At 39.7% G+C, this 25,785-nt stretch overlaps 1 protein-coding gene across 1 annotated transcript; it reads left to right on the forward strand.

Annotated features, from left to right (window-relative positions):
• ATP6V1B2 (ATPase H+ transporting V1 subunit B2) lies at positions 1–24,973 on the forward strand. The gene is made up of 14 exons (XM_090290078.1): positions 1–173; positions 6,520–6,575; positions 10,863–10,961; positions 11,677–11,770; positions 11,899–11,976; positions 12,411–12,550; positions 12,865–12,966; positions 13,303–13,400; positions 13,987–14,110; positions 15,713–15,863; positions 19,818–19,900; positions 21,738–21,842; positions 22,686–22,815; positions 24,432–24,973. Exons 1-14 carry the CDS (start codon positions 38–40, stop codon positions 24,569–24,571), a joined length of 1,536 nt encoding a protein of 511 aa, XP_090146204.1. The 5' UTR covers positions 1–37; the 3' UTR covers positions 24,572–24,973.
• Positions 24,974–25,785: the final 812 nt, after the last annotated feature.

Here is a 25,785-nt window from a genome sequence, read left to right on the forward strand (position 1 = left end):
GCGCCGCTGCGGAGCCAGTCGGGACGGAGGAGACAAGATGGCGTTGCGGGCAATGCGGGGAATCGTGAACGGGGCCGCACCCGAGCTACCCGTGCCCACCACTGGGGCGGTGGCGGGATCTCGGGAGCAGGCGCTGGCAGTGAGCCGCAACTACCTCTCCCAGCCTCGCCTCAGTGAGTATCAGAGAGCAAGATGGATCCTGGCTTTGCTCCTTAGCCCAGCCCCTTGCTCCTACTCACCTGCTTAGCCAACGGCTTGGGTGGTGGGTGATGAATTATTTATTTTTCCCTCCACGTCTCCCTTACCCTCACCCACATGCCTCTCTCTAGAAGAAGATTCGAGGATACTTTATATTTCCGTGAGGGAAGGAGCACCAGCGGGAACTTTCCCGGGGTTGGTGGGCTTCTGGCTTTTGCCCCGCCCTCTCCAACTTCCCTGGGCTGCAGCCTTCTCATCACTTGCTTCCTGTCTCTGAGGGAAGGCCTCCTCTTGTCACCCCAGTCTTCCTCTTCGCCTGACCTCACTTGGGTATTTAGTGGTCGAGGGAACAGCCCTCCCTTCCTGCTCTCACTGGCATGGACCTCAGGGCAGCTCCTGCCGCGGGCGAAGGTGTAGTGCCATCGCTGACGTGGTCAGGCCTTCGGGGGTGGAGGTCGGCCGGTAGCCAGAGGGAGATGTTTGGTGGTCGAGCCGCCCCGCTGCAGGACACCTAGATGTCACAGGACGCTAGAGCTGAAAAGTACCCTGCAGGTTATCTAGTCTAACCCTCTCATTTTACAGCGAGGAGCCTAAGGTTCCTGGAGGGACGGCACTTGCCAGGCTTTAGACACTTAATTATTGGCAGAGCAGGAACTGAAATTCCAGGTTTCTCAATTCTTGCAGGGCCTTTTCCTACCATTGCTTCTTCATTTACTGACCAGTTAACCTAACTTGGTTAAGCAGGGCTGTCTTGGAGAAACCAAACATCTTTGCTCATATAGCATGATTTATGCAAAGCGTATGCATAAACATGTTTAAGTGTTGTGATTATAAAAAGGCCTTAACAAACCAGGTTTAAGAGAACTGCTTAAGAAATGGCTCTTGGTTATGAAACAAGACAGTTAGGTAGCATCAGCCCTCTTCACAGCTTTCTTAGGAACTGGGAATGGTGAGCCCTGGAAATAGACTCAGAACTTGGGAAAGCACCTGATGTTTCCCCAGGTGGCAGGACTGTGTTTGCGCTGGTTCATTGCCAGAGTGCCTTTTTGTGGGTGGCTCATGGGTGAAAAAGAATTTCAGACGAAGGGCTTCTCTCCTGCCTGACTAATCCCATCCTGCTGTCACTGGGTCATGTGACAGCACTGCTGGGGGAGGAGAGGAAAATGCTTGATTCTGTGGTTTGCCTAGATGTGCTTTTTACTGGGAATGATCTGAATTAGAGAATACTTATTGGGGGTTCATATAAGCTGATATAAGTGCCTCAGGAAATTGACAGGTGTTGTATTCTTATGTTGACTTTAACAATAAATGTATACCTGACAATTATGAGTTTGCTTATGAATTGCATTTATGTGTTTTGCTTTGGGTAGAACAGGTAGACATTAGTGGTGTTTCTGAGAAAAAGAACATAAGGGTGCAGTAGTCAGTTTTCAATAATTATTCATTCGATGTCAATTCAGAGAGTATCAGCTGAAATAGTAACATTGTTTAGAGTTCTCCATAATTAAGGTTGTAAGCCCTTTAAGGAGATGAGTGTGACATCTCTGTGCCTAGCCAGGGACTGAAGAACTTCTCCTGATGAAATTCCTCCTGACAGAATTGTGGCAACAGAATGCTTAAAACTGAACCTTTTTGTATCCTCAGTGCCTAGCACATAGCTTGACAAACAGAAGTACTGTGTCTTATAATTTGTTATATAACTTGCATTTAAACCCCTTGTTCTGTTTAGTGGATAGATTCTTAAGTGAATGGAATCAGAGTGGGGAGTTGGGGTACGTGGTTGAGTTGAACTCCCCTCTGTGGAGTTACTCTAAAAAGCACAAATGATGTCATACTTAGGCTAACAGCTAACCACATTTGTGGAATACCATCTTTTTTCCCTGCATTGCCACATTCTTGATTCTGGTTAACAGTTTTAATTGCTTGTGAATGATTACTGATTAACCTCTTAATTTTTCTAATTAAAGATAGATGATACCATCTTACGCGGTAATTTATAGTTATTTAATGTGTGCTGTCTGAAGGAAGGAATGGAGTAATATCGGCAGCTCACTGTACAGGTTGGATCCTGTTTTAAAGCAACTTCAGGATTATGGGGCTGTTAACAAGAACTGGAAAATGGGATATGCAGGCTTTAGATAATTTTGAGCACTTTAATTGAATTTCTGAAGTCACAAGGAAAGGAAACTTGATTTTCTTTTAAACTTTGAGCAAGGTTCAATAATATACAAAGAGCTTTGGACACTATACTTTTTTTTTTTTTTTTTTTTTTTTTAAGCGGGGAAGGGAAGGAGAAAGAGAGGGAGAGAAACAGCAATGTGTGAGAGATATACATTGATTGGTTGCCTCTCGCACACCCCCATCTGGGAACCTGGCCCGCAACCCTTGCATGGGCATGGGAATCAAACCCGCAACCTTTTGGTCCACAGGCCAGGGTTGGACACTGTACATTTTGAATTAGATAATTGCCATTGTTCTTGAGACCCTAGGTTAATTAAGTTAATGTTTCTTACATCATAAAATAGCCAGCCTCAGAAAAGTCAAATAAAGGAATCATTGGTCTGCCTTTTTCTAGGACCTCTCCCTCTTCTTGCACAATGGAAGATGATTGCTCTGGGTTTTTGTTTTGCTAATAAGGTGGAGGCTGAAGGACTAGATCTCTTGTGCAATGGCTCTCAAAATTTTTCTTTAAAAATTTCACAATCATTAAGTGGCGTTAGTAGTGTTGAACAAGCTTACATCCTGCAGGAAGATGAGGATGTCATCTGACAAAGTATATGCTTCTTAAAAACCTTTGTAGGTTTTGGTTTTAAATGTTACTGCATAAATATGTAATGCCTGCTTGATAGAATAAAAAATGTGACATGTTGGTTGTAAACTGTGTTTGGCATATAATGTAAACATGTATCTGCTGTGTCGTCACAAGTTCTGATCGTTCCGTGCAGATCCAAGTTCTTGTTCATTTGGAACATTTCAAGAGAGGAATGGTCATTATTTTGGTAAATAGAAGTGTTCATGTAATCTGGGAGTGGTTTTTTATTTTTTTGAAGAGCCGCTTAATGTCTTTGCAGCCTTACTCTAAACTGTTACCTCTGCTTTGGCCTGTTAATGGGAATGGTGAGGAAAGCTGGATGAATATTGCTGAGGGATAAAAGGTAGTGTTTGATAACATTTTCTCTGCTAGTTTTTTTTTCTTTTGCAAATAGTTTTATTATTACGGGAAAGAGCTATAGTTTGTACATAAACTATATATTCGTATTTATTCGTAGTCCCAAGTACTAGTGCTTGGAACTGTGTCATCTCCGTATTTTTAAGTTATACTGGAGACTTAAATTAAGTTCAGAAATATTTTAAGGTCATAGGTTACCAACTTTAGAATTAGGAAAAAATAAAAAACTCCAAACCACTTCCCAGCCTAGCTTTCCCATTTAGTAACAGATTTCTCAGAGCCTTAGTTTAAGTGTCAGTGGATGTATCAGCCTTGCCTGCCTCTCAGCATTTTGTGGAACTGAAATAAAGTAACTTTTCTAAAGATGCTCTGCAGAAGCTTGATGCACTCTCCAAATTTTTGTTTGGTAATATTTTTTATTTAGTTTGGGTTATAACACTTATTAGGTTAGTTTGTGTGTCAGTTTAATTTAAAGCAAGCATGTTGCTTAACCTCTGATTTGTATCTGAAGTAGTCTCCTCCCGTTTTTCATGTTTCCCAGTGAGGGAGAACTGCTGAAGCATCTCCATGAGACTCTTTTCCTCTAATAGCTCTCAGGTTGCTGCAGTCCATTGAAGAAAGATTGCTTTGCAGTAGTGACAAAATGTGGACACAAAGGCAATTGTTGTCCAGTGCATTGAATAGTAAAAATAACATATTTTTTTGTAGCTAAAGATGCAGCCTCGTGAAATTCTTTTGAGTGACATAGCTACATAAACCTCACAGATAATTATGAGTGTACCAGACTACGAAAAACAACCAGTACAGCGTTAGAATTTGAGCTGCAGCACAGCGTTAAAGACAAATGGCTCTGGAGCTGGACTTTGTAAGTTCAAATCTTTGGGCAAATTACTTACTTTCTGAGAATTATTTTTCTCTTTTAAAACTTGGGATAATATTAGTTAACTCTTGACCTGTTAATGGAGATTAAATAAGGATTTCTGACAAGTACTTATTAAATGTGTATTGATAGTATTGGTATTAATGAATTCAAATGGTTATTTACTGGCTTTTTTAAAGGTTACATAGGATGTAACGTACAGCATAGGGAATAATGAATAATAATATTGTAGTAACTATGTATGGGGCCAGGTGGGTCCTGGAGATATCAGGGGACCACTTTGCAAAGTACATGATTATCTAACCACTATGCTGTCCACCTGAGACTCATACAAAACAATGTTGAAAGTAAACTCTAATTGAAACATAAAACTTAAAAAAAAATTTTAAGGCTGCATATACTGTTGCAAATTTAGAGACTGCTTTTGATGAAGTAGAACCTCGTCTTGTGTAGAACTCAGCTTTGTTCACTGTTTCCAGGAATAGCAATGACTAGTGTTTCTTTTTCTTGGTCATGCTTTTGCTCGTGACTGGCAAAACATAATTTTGAATGTGCTTGAATTTAAACATGAGATTCTGAAACATTGTTGTAGAAGTTAGAAGTTCAAAAGAGATGTGGATCTTTTCTAAAAAGTAAGGAGGCTTTCAGGACCTGAGGGATTTTATTGATGTTATATTTGTCTATAAACTGCCCCTCCTTTCATTCCCAACTGTTTAGGTAAAAGTTTTGAAAAGGTCTGTGTTTCTGTATTTTTAAAAACTGGCTTCTAAGAAAATTGTTTCTAATGTAGCTCACTTTGCATTTCCACATAGCAGTTTTAAAAAGTCATTGATAGACTGTTTGGACTCTTAAAATGAGAACAATAAATCATTTTTTAGGGCTAGGAATTATTTTTAAGAGTATTGGGTCATTTTAAAACAATGGAGTGGATTTTCATAAAAGCAAAAATATGACAATTGAGGTCTTTCTAATAATGTTTGAGAGATGGCTCATTTTTTACTATCCATTCAAGTAACTAAACTTTTTAAGTTTGTGACTTGCCTTTTGTCTATAGTTTAAAAAAAAAAAGTCTTTTTGGATGCTCTGATGAGATCATTACAATTATAGATGTATTCAAGCAAATATTAGATCTCAGGATTTAAATGTCCAATGAACATGGAAGCCAGGGGCCCTGACAGTGCTTGCCCGTTCTGTCCCCACGTTTCTACCAGGGCCCTGCTCCCTGGCAGAAGAAATTGTGTCTCTGAGTTCTCGAGCCGCTTGAGTGGACAGGCTGGTTTTTAAATGGTTTCCTCATTCTTGGGAGTCTGCGTCTGTGCCAGAAATCTGTCTGAGACTCAGTGAGAGATCCAGCAAGTGAAAAGTTCCCAGCTGCTTGACAGCCTCTTAAAATTATTTTAGGCCTTGTAGTGAGTTTTTTTCATACATTCATTTTATTTGCTTTTTTCACTGTTCTGATTATGAAATTGAGTTAATTCTGATACTATAATCACTCTCTTGAGTGTTCTGTTTACACTTGACAAGTTGTGTGAGGTGTGATGTCGCTGAAGGATGGTACCCCAGTGATTAGCTTCCTTACAGACCCACAGTTCATTCCTGGGGCATAATTTTCAGTGGAAGATATAAGCCTCTAAACTGACAGTAGCATTTGACTTTTTTTTTTTTTAAAGGATACTTACCTTATTTGACCCTCTGGCCTTTCATTCCCTTCCCCACTTGCTCCTTAATAAAGCAGTTTTCCCATAGGTTTTAAGACTATATTTAATAATAGCCTCCTACCTTAACAGGTTCCGTTTTCTCAGATTTCCTTTGTGTTGTCAATTCTGCTTAAGTATTCCCTTCCCCTTCATTCTCTGCTTTGGTAAGTGCCACCTCCCCTACCAAGTTTCCTTTTCTCTTCAAGGTGAGGACTGCTAGGCTCCCCTGTGCTACCACACCCTGGACGCGGTTGTTAGAGCCCTTAACTCCTCCCTTCTCCGAATAAAACTGCGGCCTCTTGAGGGAAATCTGTTCCTTTGCGCCTTTTTAGTTTTTGTATCCTGGATCCTTAAAACATTGCAACTTACTCATAGTAAGGATTCAAAATGGTTTTGGGTAGGTTATGAAAAGTTGTCCAGGCACAGCCATATTTGATAAATTCCATAAGGAAGCGTATAACTGTGTGAGTGCTCCATATTGTGATAGAGTGGAGAGGGTTTTTTGTGTAATCCCAGAGAGATCATCGAGGCTGCTGTCCTACCTGACTAAAGCTGACTCTTCTGTTTTCTTCCAGCGTACAAGACAGTATCAGGAGTCAATGGTCCACTAGTGATCTTAGATCATGTTAAGGTAATACACTACCATCATCGTTTAACCATTTGTGAAGTTAAAAATGTGGCATTAAGTCCTGTTTACATATACTTTAAATTTTATGTTATAATTTTTAAGCCATCCCTTAGTCTGAGTGTCAGTACTATATAGGGGACAAGTTTTAGATAAAAAATCAGAAGACTGGGTTCCAGTACTGGATCTACTGTGGGTTATGTTACTGGCCTAGAGCCCCTTGTCATTAGAATTAAAAAAAAAAAAAAAAAATGTCGCTCCTACCTCACAGGTTTGTTAGGGAAAAAAACAACAGTAATGTTTAGGAGTATATTTGATAACCTGTAGAATAGTATATAGATATAGATATATCATGGCTCTTTTCATAGACTGCCATGTGTTATAATTACTTGTTATAGTTTTTTGTCTTGTCTGCTAAAATTTTAAGATCTATGAATGAATGAACAATGTTACTTTTATCTTCCAGGGCATGACACTGGTATTCACATATTGAATAAATAAGAACATTACCTCAATAGAAACTAAACCCCTAAAGCAAAGTATAGTTTTTACTTTCTCAGTTTGTTGTATCTTTAGTTACATGTTGTAGCCACACGTGTATATAAGAATTGTGAACACATTAGCGTTATCTTAGAAAAAGAGACATAGAATATAGTCTGTAAATGAATATCCTTGGCTAAGTTATCTGCCTGAGTTCTATGATAAATATCTCTGGAGAAAATAATTTCTATAATATACTCTCTGGGACAGTAATTCTACGTTGATTGTTGTGGTGGATTAGGGTGAAAGACACACCGTTACTTGTTTGCTGAGAAAAGTAATGGTAGAAGTATGTTGGCATGCGACCTCTTTGGAAGCAGAAAATAAATTGAAAAACATCTCTTAAAAGAAAGGGAAAAGTACATTGTCTCTTCAGCTTTATCACTAAGATAATATTTTTGTGCATAACAAAGTACCTATACAAATTAATCTCAAGATCAAGCATAGCAAGTTTACCTCCTGGCCACAGTTTCATGGTAGTCTGCAATTTGATCCAAGGCCTCAGTGTCCAGCATTCAAGGTGGGCAGGGTTAGGCAGATGCCCATTACTGTTTTGTGAAAGAGCCTACACTATTATTTTCTGAGGAAATACAGGAAGCTTTATTTGTATCTTTATACTTTCTTTTTTCTCTTTCTTATACTTTTCTGAGGAAATATAGGAAGCTTTATTTGTGTCTCTATTTTTTCTTTTTTTCTTTTTCTTCTATATTCTTTAATAGATAAAACTTTGGCTATTTTTAAAATGTGAGACTTTTATCTTAGAAAATATATAATTGAAAAGTTTAAAAATATTAATTCATGTTTCAACTATGTTAAGTGCGGAACTCAGCACAGAAAATATAATGGTGAACAGTGAGCCTGGTCTCTCCCCAGTGAGTGCAGGGCAGTGGGGGAGCAGATATAATCCAAACACGTCAATGCCTAATTATTTAATGCTATCAAGGGTGAGTGCAGGGTGCTATGAGAGTCAATAATTGAAAGGACTTAGGAAACATCTTTGAGGAAGTAATTTTAGAGAGCTAACAAAGTTTCATTGAATGTCTGGGGTATATAGCTCCAGCTGAGGAAAAGCTGGTACATTTTATGTAGTTTTAAGAATGGCTTTATACCGCCAGGTTTAGAATGATTATTTTGTTTTTAGTTCTTGGCTTTTTTTTTTTTTTTTTTTAGCTTAAAGCATACACATAGGGTCACGGAACAGGTGCTGTTCTACAAATTGTTTCAGAATAGAGGAAATGGAGATTGCCGCCCAACTCCTCTTAATGAAGTTAGCTCGTCTTTGAGTCCCAAATCAGACAGAGGGGAGTACAAGAAAATAAAAAAATAACTATTTTTACTTAAAAACACAGATTTTAAAATTCTTAAAATATACTCATGTAGTGGATATTAGCAAAAATAACTGCAAAAAATAAACAACTAGGACAAAGTAGAGTTTATCATACTAGTACAAAGATACTTGATATTAGAAAATATATCAGTGTAATTCAACTTGTTCATGGATAAAACTAGAAAAAGCTTATGCTTTTCTCAATAGATACAGAAAATGTAGCTGATAAAACAACTCATTAAAGAAAAAAAGTCTCAGAAATAAGGACCAGAACAAACTTTTAGCTTCTTAAAGGACACCTACCACAACCTCCAGCAAACAGCTTACTTAAACTGTAAAACATTTCCACTTAAATCAGGAACAAGGTGAGGATTCCTGTGGTCAACACCCCTGTCCATCTGGGGGAAAAAGAAATTAGGGAATCAAGGGATTAGAAAGAAAAAGGCATAGCTAGTCATCATTTCTTGCTGATTTTAATTAATCAGAAAACCCAAATCAGTGGGCAAACTATTAAAAACATGGTATAAAGCAGAGTTGCTGGATACAAGATCAAGCTACAGAAATCAGTAGTGTTCTGTATGCCAGATTAACTAATTAGAATAATTTGTACCTACTTACAGAAAACTATGAAACTGTCGAAAGACGAAAGAACACTTAAAATAAGTGTAGATTCCATGTTCATGAATGACAACAGAAAGGTGTTGATTCTCCTCAGGTAACAAAATCAGTTAGAGATCAGTTAGAGGGGTTGGGAATCAGGATTGGTACAGGAGTTAGCAAGTACAACAGTGGGGCAACGGGAAAAGACCGCCCCTCACACGTGAGAACTGGGCTTGGTAAACTGTAAAGGCTGCGTTACAAGTCAGTGGGGGGCATTTTATGCTTCCTATATTAAAAAGAATAAAAATGAGAAGAGTAAAATTATTAACCAAAAGTAAATCCAGATGGAGAAAAGACCTGAACATGAAAAGTTCATTTTAGAACGTAGTACAGAAGACCATTTAATGACTTCAGATTGGAAGGTTTTCCTCAACAAGATGCAAAAGGCACAAATCATAAAGGAAAACAGAGTTATTTTATTACATAAAATGTTTTTAAATCTTCATGTGGTAAGATACCATAAACAAATTTGAAAGACAAGAAACAGACTGGGAGCATATATTTGCAAAAAAAAATTTATCCATGATCTATAAAACTCTTACAAATAAATAAAAAGCAGACCCAGTTGAAAAGTGAGGAAAAGATATAAAAGCCAGTCATAGAAAATGAAGTCTGAATTGTCAGCAGACATGAAAAGATGCTCAGTATTAGTAGAATCAGGAAAATAGATATTGGAAAGATGCTCTTTTTTACTTTATCAAATGGTAAAAATTAATATTTAGTAATAATTATATAAGCTGGCAGAGATGTGGGGAAAGATACTTTTGTCTACTGGTAGGGAGATTGTAAAGTAATACAGTTCATTTGCAGGGTAATTTGGCAGAAAATGGGCACAGCCTTTAAGGAGCACATGTGAAAATGTTCAGCCTTGAACTCCATTGGTAGAACAACTGAATAAAATGTGGTGTCATTTGAGTTTATTTTCACAACGTCTGTTCTAACATTAATTTTAAGATGCCCATAATTTCACGTGTTAGGATTTCCAAAATCAAGTTACAGTCAGTGGTCTGTCATAGTTTAATTGGCAGATGCTTTCCTTCACATCACACAAAATAGTGGTGCATCTTTCAGTAGGTTATGTTGATAAAATCAGGTAAAAATGACCACGAAAGATCCAAAACATAAGGTGAAATGAAGAAAAACATTGCAGGATGATATATATATGGTATGGTGCCATTTATATAAATGAAACCACTATATTTTTGGAAATGTGTTTAAAATATTAAGAACGGATTAAAGGAATACATATCTGGTTAGGAGAATTAGACCAAGGGGAGGGAACATTAATATCAGTTTATTATCATGGCCCATTGTCATTATTTTATTGTTTAGTTGCATTTTCTCCTACTGCCCCCACAAGCACACAGGTGATTACACACTTGGCCCAGAGTATACACAGAGCAAACTTCAGTTCTGAGTGGGGGGAACATGGTTCTTTCTAAGTTCTGTACCTTCTTATAGTCTCAAAACATTATACCCAGAAGGAAAAATTTTAATTACTGTGTTTTCGTGGATTTAAGAGCCTTCTCTCTGTACCTTATGTGGGTTTGCCAGTGTATGTGCCAGTGATGAGCATTTTACTTGAGGATGCTGTAAGCTCCAGAGTATACCTTAGTGTGTGAGGGAGGTGGTGGGATTGCATATGGACACACGCTATGTTGGAGACAGAGCATGTGGAATATTTGGCTAACCTTTTAACCCTAACCCTAAATCTAACTTTAACCCCTAATCCTATCGTTAGTTATTAATTTTTTCTTTTCTCCTAGTTTCCCAGATATGCTGAGATTGTTCACTTGACATTACCAGATGGCACAAAGAGAAGTGGGCAAGTTCTAGAAGTTAGTGGATCCAAAGCAGTGGTTCAGGTAAGCATCATTTTCAAAACCTGGCCAGTTGAACTTTTTCCTAATCACAAAAATATAAGGAACATCATATGTTCTTTCTAGTCATCATTGAATAAGTGTGTCTTTAGAGAGTGATTACTGGCTGTGGGGAAAAAATTATTTTTGCATGTGTTCTTGCCAAATGTCAGCCACTTACCTCCATTCTAGCCAATAGCTCCACTGGTAAAATGGCTTTTTTTTTTTAATGGATAAAATGAAGCAGATAATCACATAGAAGGAGAGAGATGAAAAGCAGAATTCACAGCTTATGAGATGAAACCAAAACAAGATCTGAATCTGTTTCTTTAAATTGTCTCCTATAATTCCTAATTTGTGATGTCACCAATTATGGGAAATGCCAGTTTTCTCCAATAATGTGTTCCCCTAAAAAGTAACATAGAGAAAGTGTCAGCAAAATTTCTGTAAGGCGCTTTGTGGAGCCACCTAAGGTTTCTGATGCATATTTATTTTATTCTTTTTCTTTTAAATTCAACAATTCTTTAAATATGTAAAACATATTTTTAGCTTGCTTGTAGGATTTCATGTCCTATCGGCATGACCCTTGTCAGGAGGTTGTGTTCATATTAAAAACAGTGTACATTTATATACAATATTTGACTCTGTAACTGCTGACAAAATTTTAATGTTTATGATTTAAATTTCTTTTACCCTTCTTACTACTTCTTTTTCTTGGTAGGTATTTGAAGGAACTTCAGGTATAGATGCCAAGAAAACATCCTGTGAGTTTACTGGGGATATTCTCCGAACACCAGTGTCTGAGGATATGCTAGGTAAACTGATATTGTTACTCGTTCTGAGCAAAGATCTGTTTCCTTTTAAACATATTTCCATAAAGTCTTTTAAAAAATGATGAATATTTGTGTCATTGTTCATTCTGTCCTGTTTCACTGTTTTACAGGTCGGGTATTCAATGGATCGGGAAAACCAATCGACAGAGGTCCTGCTGTCCTGGCAGAAGACTTCCTTGACATCATGGGTGAGGACAGTAAATGGATTGCTGTGTTTTGGCGAGAATGGCCTCTCTAGCTTACATCTTTGCCAGATAGTGACTTTGTGATACTTTAGCCAGTCACCAACACACACCATAATTAATTACTTTATTTATTATTTAATTTATTTTTTCTAGAGGTCATCTTAAACTTTTATATAAAATGCTTTAAGATATCATTAGGGTATATCTGAAATGTAAATAGTAAAGCCATGGCTTTGAAATGAGGATTGCTCCTACTTTATTCACTTTAGGAACTTGAATTCTGCTACCATATATTTCATGAGTCTGTGTAAGACTAATGGAAAAAATCAGTGTCAGATTTCAGAAATAACTGATATTTTAATAGCAGAAAGAAATGCTTTACGTGGTTTTAGTCTTCATGTGCAGACATATTAAATTTCCCCTTTGAACTGCATTAGGCCAGCCCATCAATCCTCAGTGTCGAATCTACCCAGAGGAGATGATTCAGACGGGCATTTCAGCCATTGATGGCATGAACAGCATTGCCAGGGGGCAGAAAATCCCTATCTTCTCTGCAGCTGGCTTGCCACACAATGAGGTGAGAACTAGGGTCTGTTCAGTATGAAGTTTCACGAGGAGGAATTTCTGAATGCTTCACATTGATGAGAAACCAAAGAGTTTTGAACATTAATCCCCAGTGTTACTGTTTATGTAATCCATTGCCTGATAGCTGTGTTCTTGTTTCCTTTTAGGAATCTTTGCAAAAAGTGCAAAACAGTTTTGTTGGGTAAAGTCCTTTAAAACCTCCCAATTTCATCTGTAATTACAATTTCAGAAAGTTTAGGATGAAAGTTGTTTTGTTGTAGATTTGTTATTTTAGATTTCAACTCAGTGCTTTGTACTCCTCATCAGATTGCAGCTCAGATCTGTCGCCAGGCTGGTTTGGTAAAGAAATCCAAAGATGTAGTGGACTACAGTGAGGAAAATTTTGCAATTGTATTTGCTGCTATGGGTGTAAGTAAAATTATTTTCTGGTTTAATATGAAATAAAAAATTGCTTATAAGAACAATATAGAAAATTACTCATATCGTTGAACTTATCTCTACTTAGAGAAGTTGCAACTTGGCATTTTGGGCAAACTAAGGATTAAAATTTGGCATTTAACTATGAAATGTAAGAATAATTCTCTTTGTGCCCAAAGCCGGCTGTTTACTCTGTTGGCTTCTGTGGACATTTTTTGAGTACTTGAAACTGTAGAAGAAGGAACAATGCAGAGAGCTTGACCTTCATTAGAAATACATGTTGCGAATTTTTCTTCTCCTAGCACTGATGAAGTCATTACTGTTTAGGTAAACATGGAAACTGCCCGGTTCTTCAAATCTGACTTTGAAGAAAATGGCTCCATGGACAATGTCTGCCTCTTTTTGAACTTGGCTAATGACCCTACGTAAGTAAATAGAGTTCCTTCTTTCTGTTCACTCAGGCTTCAGGTCAAAAATGTTACCTAAGATTAGGAAGGGAAATGTTGTAATAATGAAAGCAACATGGGCATAAGAATGAGATAACTGTTTAAATTCCAGTTCTACTTCTTGGTAGTTATTTGGCTCTGAAGCTCAGTCTCCTCTGATAGAAAAAGTGACAGATAACACTTGTCTCACAGGGTCATTGTGCCTATTAAATGAGATAATACATATAAATTATCCAGCACACAGTCTGTACCCAGTAAATGATTTTTCCCTCTTACCTAAGAAATCTGGCCTCTTATTTCTTCCTTCTTTCTTTCTTCTCTGTTTTGAGAACTAAATGGTTCTGAGAAATTATTTATAAAATAATTTAATTTTGTAGAAGTAATTCTTATTATGTAAATAAAATAACTGCCTTATTTAAGAACTTTTAAAGGAATAATTGCTTTACCCTCCTCAATTTATTTATAACTTTTAGAGGGAGACTGGACTATTATTTCCAGGATCTCATTTTTCTTTTGTTCTTGGCCTTTTTGTTTGAGTGACATAGGACTTAATGTTCTGTTTCAGTATTGAACGAATTATTACGCCTCGCTTGGCTCTAACCACAGCCGAATTTCTGGCCTATCAGTGCGAGAAACATGTGTTGGTTATCCTAACAGACATGAGTTCTTATGCTGAAGCACTTCGAGAGGTAACTTTTTTCTTCGTTAAAATGGCTTAATTTTCGGGGTAATCTTGTCCCTTTGTAAGTTTTCATTTTCTTTAATCATGTTTTAAAAATTTCATTGCCCATATATTAGTAGACTACCTTAATCAGAAATGAAAATCCAGCTTGTTTTCTGTCACTTTAGTTGAAATGATTAGAGAAGAGATTTAAGTTATTGGCCTATTTTTCATACTGTCACTGTCTCCGTGGAGTAAGATTTGATTCTAAAATAGAGTAAATGATAACTGTTGCAAGCTATTTATTAATTTACTCTTCCAGAAAGTTCTGTCTCTGCTCAGACTGTCAATTTTTAACCTTTTACAGAATTTCATTTTTAATTTCGTATTTAAAAAAATAAAGACCATATTCTGGTGGCACCCTTCCCAGACTGTTCCCTTCAGGAAACTTGATATTTATTTAGGAATAATATTAAGATTCTAGAGTGATCACTCAGAAGTTTAGGGTGTTTTTTTTCTAGTGCCAGCTACTGAAATATTGAGTAAGTTACTCTTTTAAGCATGGAGAAAGGAAAAGGACTTATGGAGAGACAAGCGGTATAAATATCTAGCTGCCTAAAATTCCCTGAGACCCATGGCCATCTCTCACTCTGCTGCCTTGTTGTCAGTGGGGGCCTCCTGCCACATCGCTGTCACAGTCCAGTGCTTTTCTAAAATACAATAAAAGCAAGTTATTAGAAAAGTGAAGTAAAAAATACATAATTTACAAACCTAGATTTTTTTTATTAGATTCAACAGATGTGAAATTATTCTGTTAAATCGCCATTAAAGTTTTCTAAATGCTTACCTTGTGTGTATTTTCTCACTAGTGGCATGTTGAGAAGAGCTGGTCTGCAGACGGTACTTTGACACCGCTGTTGCACGCTCTTTGGGAAGTGCCCAAGTAGTGCTTAAACTTGGTCTTAAGGCCTTTGTTTTTAGTAGTTGTAGATTAATAGGTACTCCTATATTCTAGTATGCATGTCTCTAAGAGAAAGAGCATTTGTTACTGTTCTTATTTTGTGCAGTGAATGGCTCTGTGATTTTGGGAAATTACTTATTTGACTTTTGGTTATAACTATAAATTGTTATTAACAACATTGCCTTCCTCATAGGGTTGTGAGGATTAAATAATGAATATAAAGTACATCAGATGCCTCCTGGTATGGATTTCCTTCCCTTTTGACCTTTTTAGATTTAGCTTACATAAATATGGCAAGATCCTTAGCATGAAATACGTCTTGTGAATTCAGAAGTTCTCATAGTTTTAAAACTAACTTCCTTCGATTTATAAAATTGCAAGCACATTTTCTTCTAGTAAGCTCTTTGAAGATTTGCATTATGGCAACATGACTTTAGCAAAAGCAAACAAACAACAAAAACAAAAAATAACTTCCGGTCCTTAATTGTCAGCATTTTTGTTGCAGGATAATTTGAACTTGTGTTGCTAGATTTTCCTAAATGGTCTCTTAGAGACTATTTAAAATGAAAAAGATAATATCCCAACTTTGTAATTTGGCATGTTCAAACAAACAGAGCCTTGTTTCCCATGTTCTGGTGTGTGATCTTTTCCTCCTTGGCTTACTGTCAGGTTTCCGCCGCCAGAGAAGAGGTTCCTGGTCGACGAGGTTTCCCAGGTTACATGTATACAGATTTAGCCACAATATATGAACGCGCTGGTCGAGTGGAAGGTAGAAATGGCTCTATTACTCAGATTCCTATTCTCACCATGCCTAATGACGGTAAGTGTGTCCCTGGATAATGGCAGTCCTGATTCTTGTAGGGACTTTGATTCTAAGAGAGAGTTTATCCTTCAGGAGTTCGCCTCAACTAGTGAAATGTACCCAAATAAAAGTTTCATTTGAAAACTGCTCGTAATTATTGTTATCCATTTGTGGAAGAACAAAAGCAATTTCCTTTATAATTTGAATTTTAAGTTTTCATTTACTAGGTACTATCAAGTGCCCACTGTTTGTAGGACACTGGTCTAGATATAAAGAACTAAAAAAAAAGTATGGTCTCTACCTAATGTAAGTTTTTCAGTCTAATTGGATATATTTTTATGTATGTGCAAAAATAATGTATAGTAGTGTTAAGTGTCAAATGAAAATCACAAATGGTAAATGCCATGAGACTTCAGAGGCAGGTGATCACCAGAGGCTGGTTGAAGATGACGGTCTTAATCGGAGATAGGACTTCTGGCCAAGATGGAGGCGTAGACAGACATGCTGTGTCTCCCTCCACAACTAAGAAGGAATACAACTACCTCAAAACTAGAAACAACCAGAAGTTCCAGAAAATCAAAGTGCATGGAAGTCCAGCAAACAAAGATATAAAGAAGAAATACTCATCCAGACAGGTAGAAGTGGCGGACCCGGGGGTGGAGAGGATACGGTGTGGTGATGACAGCAGCGGCGAGAGCAGCAGGCCGGTGGAAAGTGCAGTTACATTTTTTAAAAAGTCAGAAGGTACACCTGGGGAGCATTCCCAGCTCCTCACCAGACCTCGAGGCTCATGGTCCCAGCACCAGAGAAAATGAAACCTCATTGCTTTTGACTGTGCAAACCAGTGAGGGTTGGGGCAGAGGCAGAAACTGCCGGTCTCAGCAGAGTTTGCTTGTTTAAAGGGCCCCCACAGTCCTAGAACATCTGCAGACCCACCCACTCTGGGAACAATGGCCAGGGCGAGAGCTACAGAGGCGCCAGTCCCATATGGAAGTGGAAGAAGTGCTTGGAAAAGGGGCAAGTGTTGGGCAAGCGGTATTGTTCCTTCTCAGACCCCTCCCCCACATACAGCACCACAACGTGGTGAAATAGGTCACCCGTTTTGATGAATACCTAAGGCTCTGCCCCTTGCAATGTAATAGGAGCGACAGCTCTACCTAAGACACAGAGGCAAACACACACAGGAGACTTACGGCCAAGATGGAGGCCTAGACTGACACACTCAGTCTCCCTCCACAACTAAGAAGGAATACAACTACCGCAAAACCAGAAATAACCAGAAGTTCCAGAAAATAAATGGAAGTCCAATGTATGAAGTTATAAAGAAGTGGTGCTTGTCCAGACAGGGAAGAGGGGCGAAGCCGGGGTGGAGAGGTCACGCTATGCTGTCCGACAGCGGCAGGACAGTGGTAAGCACAGACACCTGTATTTAAGGGGAGGCTAGAAGTGCCTGGGGAGCAGCCCCGGCTTTAGACCAGACCTGTCAGCTTGGGATTCCAAAGCTGGGGAAGGCAGACCTCCATTGCCTTGGACTGTGAGGCCTGGAGGGGGTGAGGACGGAGGAGGAGGCTCCCGGTCTCTCAGCGGAAAGTGAATGGTAGGAATTCATCTTGGACCCCCACCCCTGAAGTGTGGTGAGACGAGTTGCCCGGTTGTGACGAGTGCACGGGGCTCTGCCCGCTATGTCATAGGAGGTGTGACAGCCCCGCCCAGGAAGCAAAGGTAAACACAAAACTGTCAGGATGGCACAGATCATGATAGAGATCCCAGTGACGCAGCTGACCAGACAGCAGATATCTAATCTAATGGACCAGCAGATAGATAATCTTTCTGAGGCTCAATTCAGAGCTTTGGTTATAGAAATGCTTACAGACCTGACAGCGGATCTTAAACAAGACAGGGAAGGAATGAAGGCTAGTCCTGCTGAAATGAACAAAAACACATACAAAACCAGTGGTGAGGGAAAGAAAACCAGGGATCAAATCAACAAATCAGAGCATAGGGAAGGAACAAACAGTCAACCAGTGCAGAAGGAGGAAACAAAAAGTGAGAAAAATGAGGAGAGGCTCAGAAACCTATGGGACAGCTATAAGCAGGCCAACATCCAAATCATAGGGTTGCAAGAAGGTAAGGAAGAACAACTAGAAATTGAAAAATTATGTGAAAAAATAATGAAGCAGTACTTCCCTAACTTGGGGAAGGAAGTAGACTTACAGGTCCAGGAAGCACAGAGAGTTCCAAAACAACTGGACCCAGAGAGAACCACACCAAGACACATTATAATCCAAGTGTCAAAAATTAAGGATAAAGAGAAAATCTTAAAAGCAGCAAGAGAGAAGAGAATTATATACAAAGGAGTCCCAATAAGACTATCAGCTGATTTCTCAAAAGAAACTGCAGGCAAGAAGGGACTGGCAAGAAATATTCAAAGTAATGAAAAGCAAAAACGTACAACCACGATTACTCTATCCAGCAAAGCTCTCATTCAGAATAGAAGGGCAGAGAAAGTGCTTCCAGGACAAAGTAAAACTGAAGGAGTTTGTTAGATCCAAACCACTGTTAGATGTTAAAGGGACTTGTTTAGGAGGAGGAGGATCAAAACTATGAACATTAAAATGAAAACTTACCACAACAACCAACAACAGAAGCTACGGAACCGAAACAAAGGCAGACTAAGTAGGCAACGAGAGTGGGAAAAGAATGATAGGTATGGGGAACACATTGCGGGGAGGTCAGCAGGGAGGGGGAAGAGGGGAAAGGGAGGGAGATGATGCAGGAATTAAGAAGCATAGTAGGAGGAAGTGGAGTAGACAGGAAGATGTTGAGAAGAACTATATGCACAACCAATGTGCATGGACTAAGGGGGGGACAACTGGAGGGAGGGGGGCACTGGGTAGAGGGGAGCAGAGGGAAAAGAAATTGGGACAACTGTAACAGCATAATCAATAAAGCATATTAAAAAAAAAAAAGATGACGGTCTTGTGGTGTGTGTGTGAAAGTGCGCAGCACAGTGCCTATCTGAGTGTGTGCTCAGGGTGGCTCCTGGAGCAGAGCCTCAGCCTTTCAGTCCTTATCTCTGTTTTTATAAAGCACTTTTACAAGATATTTTCCAGAAACAGTAATAACTCACTATATTTGAGTACTGTTCTGAGTGCTTTATAAATATTGACTCCTTTGATCCTTGTAGCGACTTGGAGGTGGGTTCTCTAACCTGAGGCACAGGGAGGTAAGTGACCTGTCAAGGTTAGAAAGTGACAGCCTCAGAACGCAGGCCGTCTGAATCCATAATCCACACTGGCTGGTCCACTAGGCTGCCTCTGACAGGAAAATTGTGTGTTCCAAGAAGGTAGCTACAAAATTATTGATGTAATTCAGCTGACTTAGAAACGACTCAGTGGTGGGACCTCCTCGGTGCTGCCTGCATGTGCAGTTGTGCTCATCTAGCATCTCTGTGTTTTTCGTGTTGAAATACTTACAAGCTAGGAGTAGTCTCTTGGTAAGCATTGATTGGCAGATTTCTGCAAGGGAGCTTTGTGTTTAGATGGAATTTTAAAACATTTTGGGGGGAGGTCACATAACTAGGAGAAATAGTACTTTTTATGACTGCAGCTAACTTATCCCATGTGCCAACACATGTCTTCACTGTGCTGCAACCAGATAAATTAAGCTGTCCAACATAATAACCTCTAGCCACATTTGGCAGTTTAAATTCTAAAGTTAATTAAAATTGGATCAATTCGAAATGCCGTGAAGTTTTTCAGTTGTGTCAGTGACATTTTTATTGTGCTCAATAGCCACATTTGGCTAGTGGCTACCATATTGTACAGCACAGCTGTAGAACTTCTCCATCATCACAGAATTATTTTATATAGTGCAGTTTTAGGTAATGCTGTAGGTAATGCAGATTGACATCCTGGGGTGGTTTATATGAGATGGATACTTGAACTAATGTTGGATGTCTTCTTCTGGTAGATATCACTCACCCTATCCCTGACTTGACTGGATATATCACAGAGGGGCAGATCTATGTGGACAGACAGCTACACAACAGACAGGTATTTTACATTTGAGCAGTGCTGTCAGACTTACAAATCTACTCTTCACTTACTCTTCAGTGACTTGGACTTTGCTCTTAGGAATTTATTTTTTTAAATATCAACTTAAATTGATTTTGATATGGCTGTAAACGTGTCGTTTCTGTGTACAGAAGATACTTGAATAACGTTGTTTAATTCAATGTCATTTTGTTCTAAAGTTGATGAAATGCCATAGGAACTTAACTCTTCTTTATATCAATTAGCCTGTGATAAAACTGGTTTTGTTATATGTCATTTCTCTTAAAGTCACAGAACCAGTCAATGACATTAATTGAGGGCTTAACTACAAAATCCTGGTGTGGATAAGAGTGCGAGAATTAAGAATAAAATTTCCACTCCATTGTGCCTTGAAAAGAAGTCGGTTGTCCTAAAGAAATTTTTTGGATATTCTATTCCATGGTGGTATAATATACCGATCTTGGTAGTAATACAAAAACCAATTTTTTTCTGTTTTATTTTTTTATTGAGGAATAATTTATTTGTTTCAAATGTTGGTCGTCGGCAGCCGTCCGTCTTGAGAGACGATGGTGTAGCTTCTTAAGAGTCTATCTGCACCGCCGAGAATGGCTGTGCAGTCCGACTCGGGAGTGACACGGTATCTGTCTCCTCCCGTGTTGAATCGACATCTTGCGATGACGCTGAAGCTACAGAGCCTGGGCAGGGTGATATGGAGGGTCTGCTGTTGCCCATGCAGCAGACCCCCCCTCTCTTCGCAGCTGAAGGGTCCAAGGGAAAGACGGAGTCAATACAGCTTGGCTTCAGGTGCGCCGCAGGAGTTGCCGGTGTTGACTACAACGTCAAACCGCCTTAGGGACTCCGGCTCCGGATTTTCTGTCGGGGTTTACTCCCTTAGCCTTTCCCCTGAAGAGGTATGCCGCAAGGCAGCGGAGGTTTTTTGGAGTCAGAGTTTTCCTTCTCTGTGTTTCAAATGTACAATGTAATGATTCAATATTTGTATATATTGCAAAATGATCACCACAGTAAGTCCATTTAACATCCATCACCATAGTTAAAAATTATGATATTTTTTCTTATGATGAGACTTCTTAAGATCCACTCTCTTAGCTGCTTGCTAATATGCAGTACAGTTCTGTTAACCATGCTCACCGTGCAGTACATTACATTCCCCGGACTTACTCATTTTATAACTGGAAACTTGTACCTTTTGACCTTCTTCACCCATTTTGCCTCCCCACCCCCACTCCCCACCTCAGGCAGCCAGCCACCAATCTGTTCTCTATATCTCTGAGCTCAGGGTTTTTTGTTGTTTGTTTTTAGATTCCACATATAAGTGAGATCATATGGTATTTATCTTTCTCTGTATGACTGTTTCACTTAGCATAATGCGTTCAAGGTCTATCCATGTTGTTGAGATTGACACAATTTCGTTCCTTTTTATGGCTGACTAATCAAGACTGATTTTTTATGGTTCTGTAGTAGATCACCTTTAGGTGAAATTATTGTTAATCTTTTTATTTTGTATGTGATTTCTTTTAGGTCAGAGTTCAGAAGACCACTTAGATTTGATTCTGTAGGCAGATACTGAGGATTCAGTTTTTCAGTGTAATCTTGTACTGTTGTATAGGTTTCACTTTCTGGATTTGATTCTCAAAAGAAATATTGTGCCATGAAGTATTTTGTACCAGGGAATCATGTTAAAACTCATCTAGGAAACAATGAAGCAGTTTAATGTAATTTAAGGGCTAATAATGAATTTCAAAATGCTTCTTGATTACCAGTAAAGCTTGACTGTTGTGCTTAGATATAATATTTTTTCCCCACCATTTTTCTGAAGATTTACCCACCTATTAATGTGCTGCCCTCATTATCACGGTTGATGAAGTCTGCTATTGGAGAAGGCATGACCAGGAAGGACCACGCCGATGTGTCTAACCAGCTGGTACGTGTAACTTCCTAAGGATGGTGTTGAAAGAAGTCAGTACCTTTGGTCCATCCTTTCTGCTCTCTTAAACCTCTTATCTTTCTCCCATATCACTTTTCTTTTCCCAGTTCACATGGAATTTTAGTATAGGCTTTAAGTGAAATATAAAAAGTCATTAGAACCAAGCTCTTCTTTTCATAAACTTGGATGCTGATAACCAAGATTAAAAATCATATTCCTGAAACCTTTGTTTAATGCTTTGTAAGGTAGTTCCTAAGTAAGAAACCAAGCTGTAAGGCTGTTTTAAATTTTTATTAGTAAATTTAGTAATAATTACTGAGCATTCCTGAGAGGGTACTCTGACATTTCTTATTTAACTTATTAAGCCATCACTGGGACTCCGAGGGACACAGCTTTATATATTCTGTGTTGGTTGCCATAGTCATGTGAGACTGTAGAGCAGGCACAAATAAAGAAAAATACTTCTAACTTTGAAGAAGAAATGGTACACCTGATATCACAAATATTTCTCTTGAATAGAACTTGATGGATTACTCCATGGCATGAGTTCTGATTTTTAAATGCTCTATGGAATGCAAGCTCATTGACACATTAAGGAAGTGTATTTCTGTAGTAATGTTTATCGCATGCCTGAAGACTCCCTTCAGAGTGAGACTGCTTTGTAATCAAGTTCGTCTGATACTTTCATGAGTTGTATTTATGTGAATTGTGTTTGTAAATAATGTGACTCTCCTTCTGTGGTCCCTTATGAAGACAGCTAAGGCAGTACACTTGTGTAGCCCAGATTACTGTGAACATTGGTAAAATCTTACTCTGTTCCGTGAACCTTTTCCTCTGTAGTATGCGTGCTATGCTATTGGTAAGGATGTGCAGGCCATGAAAGCCGTTGTTGGAGAAGAAGCCCTCACCTCAGACGATCTTCTTTACTTGGAATTTCTGCAGAAGTTTGAGAGAAACTTTATTGCTCAGGGTAAGATGACCTTTTTCTTACAAACATAAACATCCTCATATGTAGCTTTGAAGACCTCTTTCCCAACCTGAAAGGTTTTATATTGGTCTCTGTACAGTTTGTCTTCTGATTAGAGAAGAGGGCCTTTCAGTTATGTCAGGTCTTTGTAGTCAGCACGCTGGTTCCTCCCCTCTGCCTTCTGGTCCAGTCCCCAGCAATGGAGCTCCTACCTTATTTCTCCTTTCTTACAGCTGCTGGTGTTGCCAGGCCTCCCCCTTCCAGCCTCTCTCAGCCATCTCCTCTGAGCTTGGGGGTTTGGGACTTTCCTTACCCACTGTTTTCATCTCCTTTTTTGATTTATCGTCCTCCTGTTTAATTGTTTATGTTCTGAGATGCTTAGTTGCCTGTTCTTTCTGTGCTTTCTTTTCTCCAAGCATTGGCTTTTACCCTGTGCTGCTGACTGAATTGCTGTGTATGATCCTTACCCTCTTTCTGAATCCCTAATCCTGCATCTTCAATGGGGACACTGTTGTTTATGCCACCACCCCTGAGGCTCAGCATGGTCAGAACCAAAGTTTTTTCTCAGCTGACTGTGCCTTTTTGGTTTCCGTGTTACCTCTGGTGTGGCCATTGTCCTGGTTAGCTCAAGCTCAGTAACGGGCATCGTTATTAAGTTCCTGGGGTCTCTGACCACTCTTTGAGTTGGGCCACACTTTTGAATCTTAAGACCTGGTCCACACCTTTGATTTGTCATCCTGGCCATTAGTGTCAGCTCTTTCACCCGTCTCCCTGCCTCCCTGTATACCATTGCCAGAGGAGCTTTTATTGATTGTCCCTCTACGAAAAAGTTCTTTTCATCACGTATGTAGGGTTTTCAAGCTGTTTTGCTTGGTTTCTCCCCTGCCACTCCTGCTAATGCTGGTAATACTCTTCCTGAGCTCAGTGTTACTTAGAACAATAATGCATGAGGCTACACACTTAGAATTTGTGTAGTTCTCTATTTGTGTGATACTTTTTTTTATTAACATTAAAATATGCCAAATATATGAATGTTTTTTTGTTTGAAGTAAAGATGAAGTTCTTCTGGTAGAGAAAAGAATCCAGAACTTTAGCCACTGATTCCTTGCTTAAGAAATGAGATTTATTTACATGATAAAGATGATTTATGCTACATAAAAAATAACAATTTTGAAAACCACTGACCTAGGTGTTTACGTGCTCAGTTGGCCCTTCAGGCTTTCTGAATACCTGGAGTAGCCTCTGTTCCTGGGAAACATTTTCTCGCTGCCTCTGGACTCAGCACGGGGATTGGGTCCACTGCCCTGGGCGTTTAGATTCCACCCAGTTGTCAGAAAAGCTTCTCCCTGCTTCCCCGCTACATGCACTGGACTGATGGCTGCTGTCGACAGCAGCAGGCCTTCTCCCTTCCCTCTGATGGGATGGTGCTTACGGCCTGTGCCCTCCTTTGCACATTCAGTCCTGTCCAGCCCAGGGAGGCCTCACTGCTCTGTCCGTCTGCCTTCCTTTACTGCATGCTCACGGGACTGGTCATGGCGCGGGAGCTTCCTGAGCGACACTGCTGCGCTGCCGCTGGGAGTTGTTTGCCTTTATTCATCCAATCTCAATTTTTTTATAAGGTCCTTATGAAAACCGCACTGTCTTTGAGACTTTGGACATTGGCTGGCAGCTGCTCCGAATTTTCCCCAAAGAAATGCTGAAGAGAATCCCTCAGAGCACCCTGAGCGAGTTCTACCCGCGGGACTCCGCCAAGCACTAGCTGCCTCTCGTCGCTGGCTCGATGCTCTTGTGAAATCCTGGTTCTGTCTCCTGTATTCCTCTCGCACTCCCCATCGCCACCGTGGTGTTGGAGTTTACCGTGTTACCCTGTAATTAAGAACAGAATAGGTGACATATTGTGCCAGTGTTGCCGTGTCTTAACCTGCTACAGACTTTAAACTATCCCCTGTTCAGAAAACCTGGATTTTCAATGCTTTGTTTAAAGTAGCTTCAGGGATGGAGGTGAGTTTCCTTACTGGCGTGTGTATTTGTACATAGTGGGTAGCTAGTTGCCTGATAATGTCATTATTAGGATGTTCCAGACTGTCCCCTCCACACCGTCAAGAATATCACTATCGGAAGTTACAGCGCGTTCATCTTCAAATCAGAGGCAGGGGCAGGGGCAGGGCTGAAAGAAGCCCACTCTTGGAAGGGCCCAGAGCCCTCTCCTGAGCACGTGGTGTTGGCGTTGTTGGTGCCCCTCTGGGTCTGTGCTGCTGCTCTAAGCAGATGGCTTTCACTGTCACCTGCTCCTTCCTGTTTAACGGGTGGGTTAGAAAAGGAGTTCCTCTTCCTCCTCAGTCTGCACGAGTTGGGTCTCCTGGGTCTGACTGTTCTCCCTCCCTCTGAGTAACACGGAATCACGCGGCTTTTGCACATCCTGCGTTGATCTGGTGTTGGTGGGATGCCTTGTCTTGCTCCCCACTGGGTTTTCATGCACAGGAATCCTAATTAAAATAACTAGTGTAGTTGTTGCTTGGAAAGAGTTGGGATACAATTTTTAAAAAAGGAACCTGTACCCATTCTACATTCGGACATGCTAACAGTGGTGTAATTTTCTAAAGTGTTTGCTAGATGCGGAAGGCAAGGTGGGAGGAGAAAGCTGTCCTGTGTGTGGATATTTTAAACTCTGTTAGAGAGCAGCCTTTGGAAAACGCCCGTATTTGGTCCTGCTTTCTGACCTATCTCTGCCTCTTCAGGGTAATCTTGTGGCACAAGTGATAGCATTTAAAAGCTTTAGCCCTTTAGTCCCTGCTCCTTCCAGCTGTGAGCCCTGAGCTGTCTTCTCTGCACTCCACCATGTCTCTGTGTGGTCTCTGTGTTCTTTGTTACTTGGGTGCAATAGCAACTTCTCTGTGCATTCCATCTTTCAAGGTGTGTAAAGTTCTTCACTTTTTTCTCGGAGGGTGTTGGGGGGGTTGGGAGGAGTTGGCA

The sequence above is a fragment of the Furipterus horrens genome, unplaced genomic scaffold, assembly GCF_987537825.1.
Source record: "Furipterus horrens unplaced genomic scaffold, mFurHor1.1.pri manual_scaffold_10, whole genome shotgun sequence".
NCBI classification, from domain to species: domain Eukaryota; kingdom Metazoa; phylum Chordata; class Mammalia; order Chiroptera; family Furipteridae; genus Furipterus; species Furipterus horrens.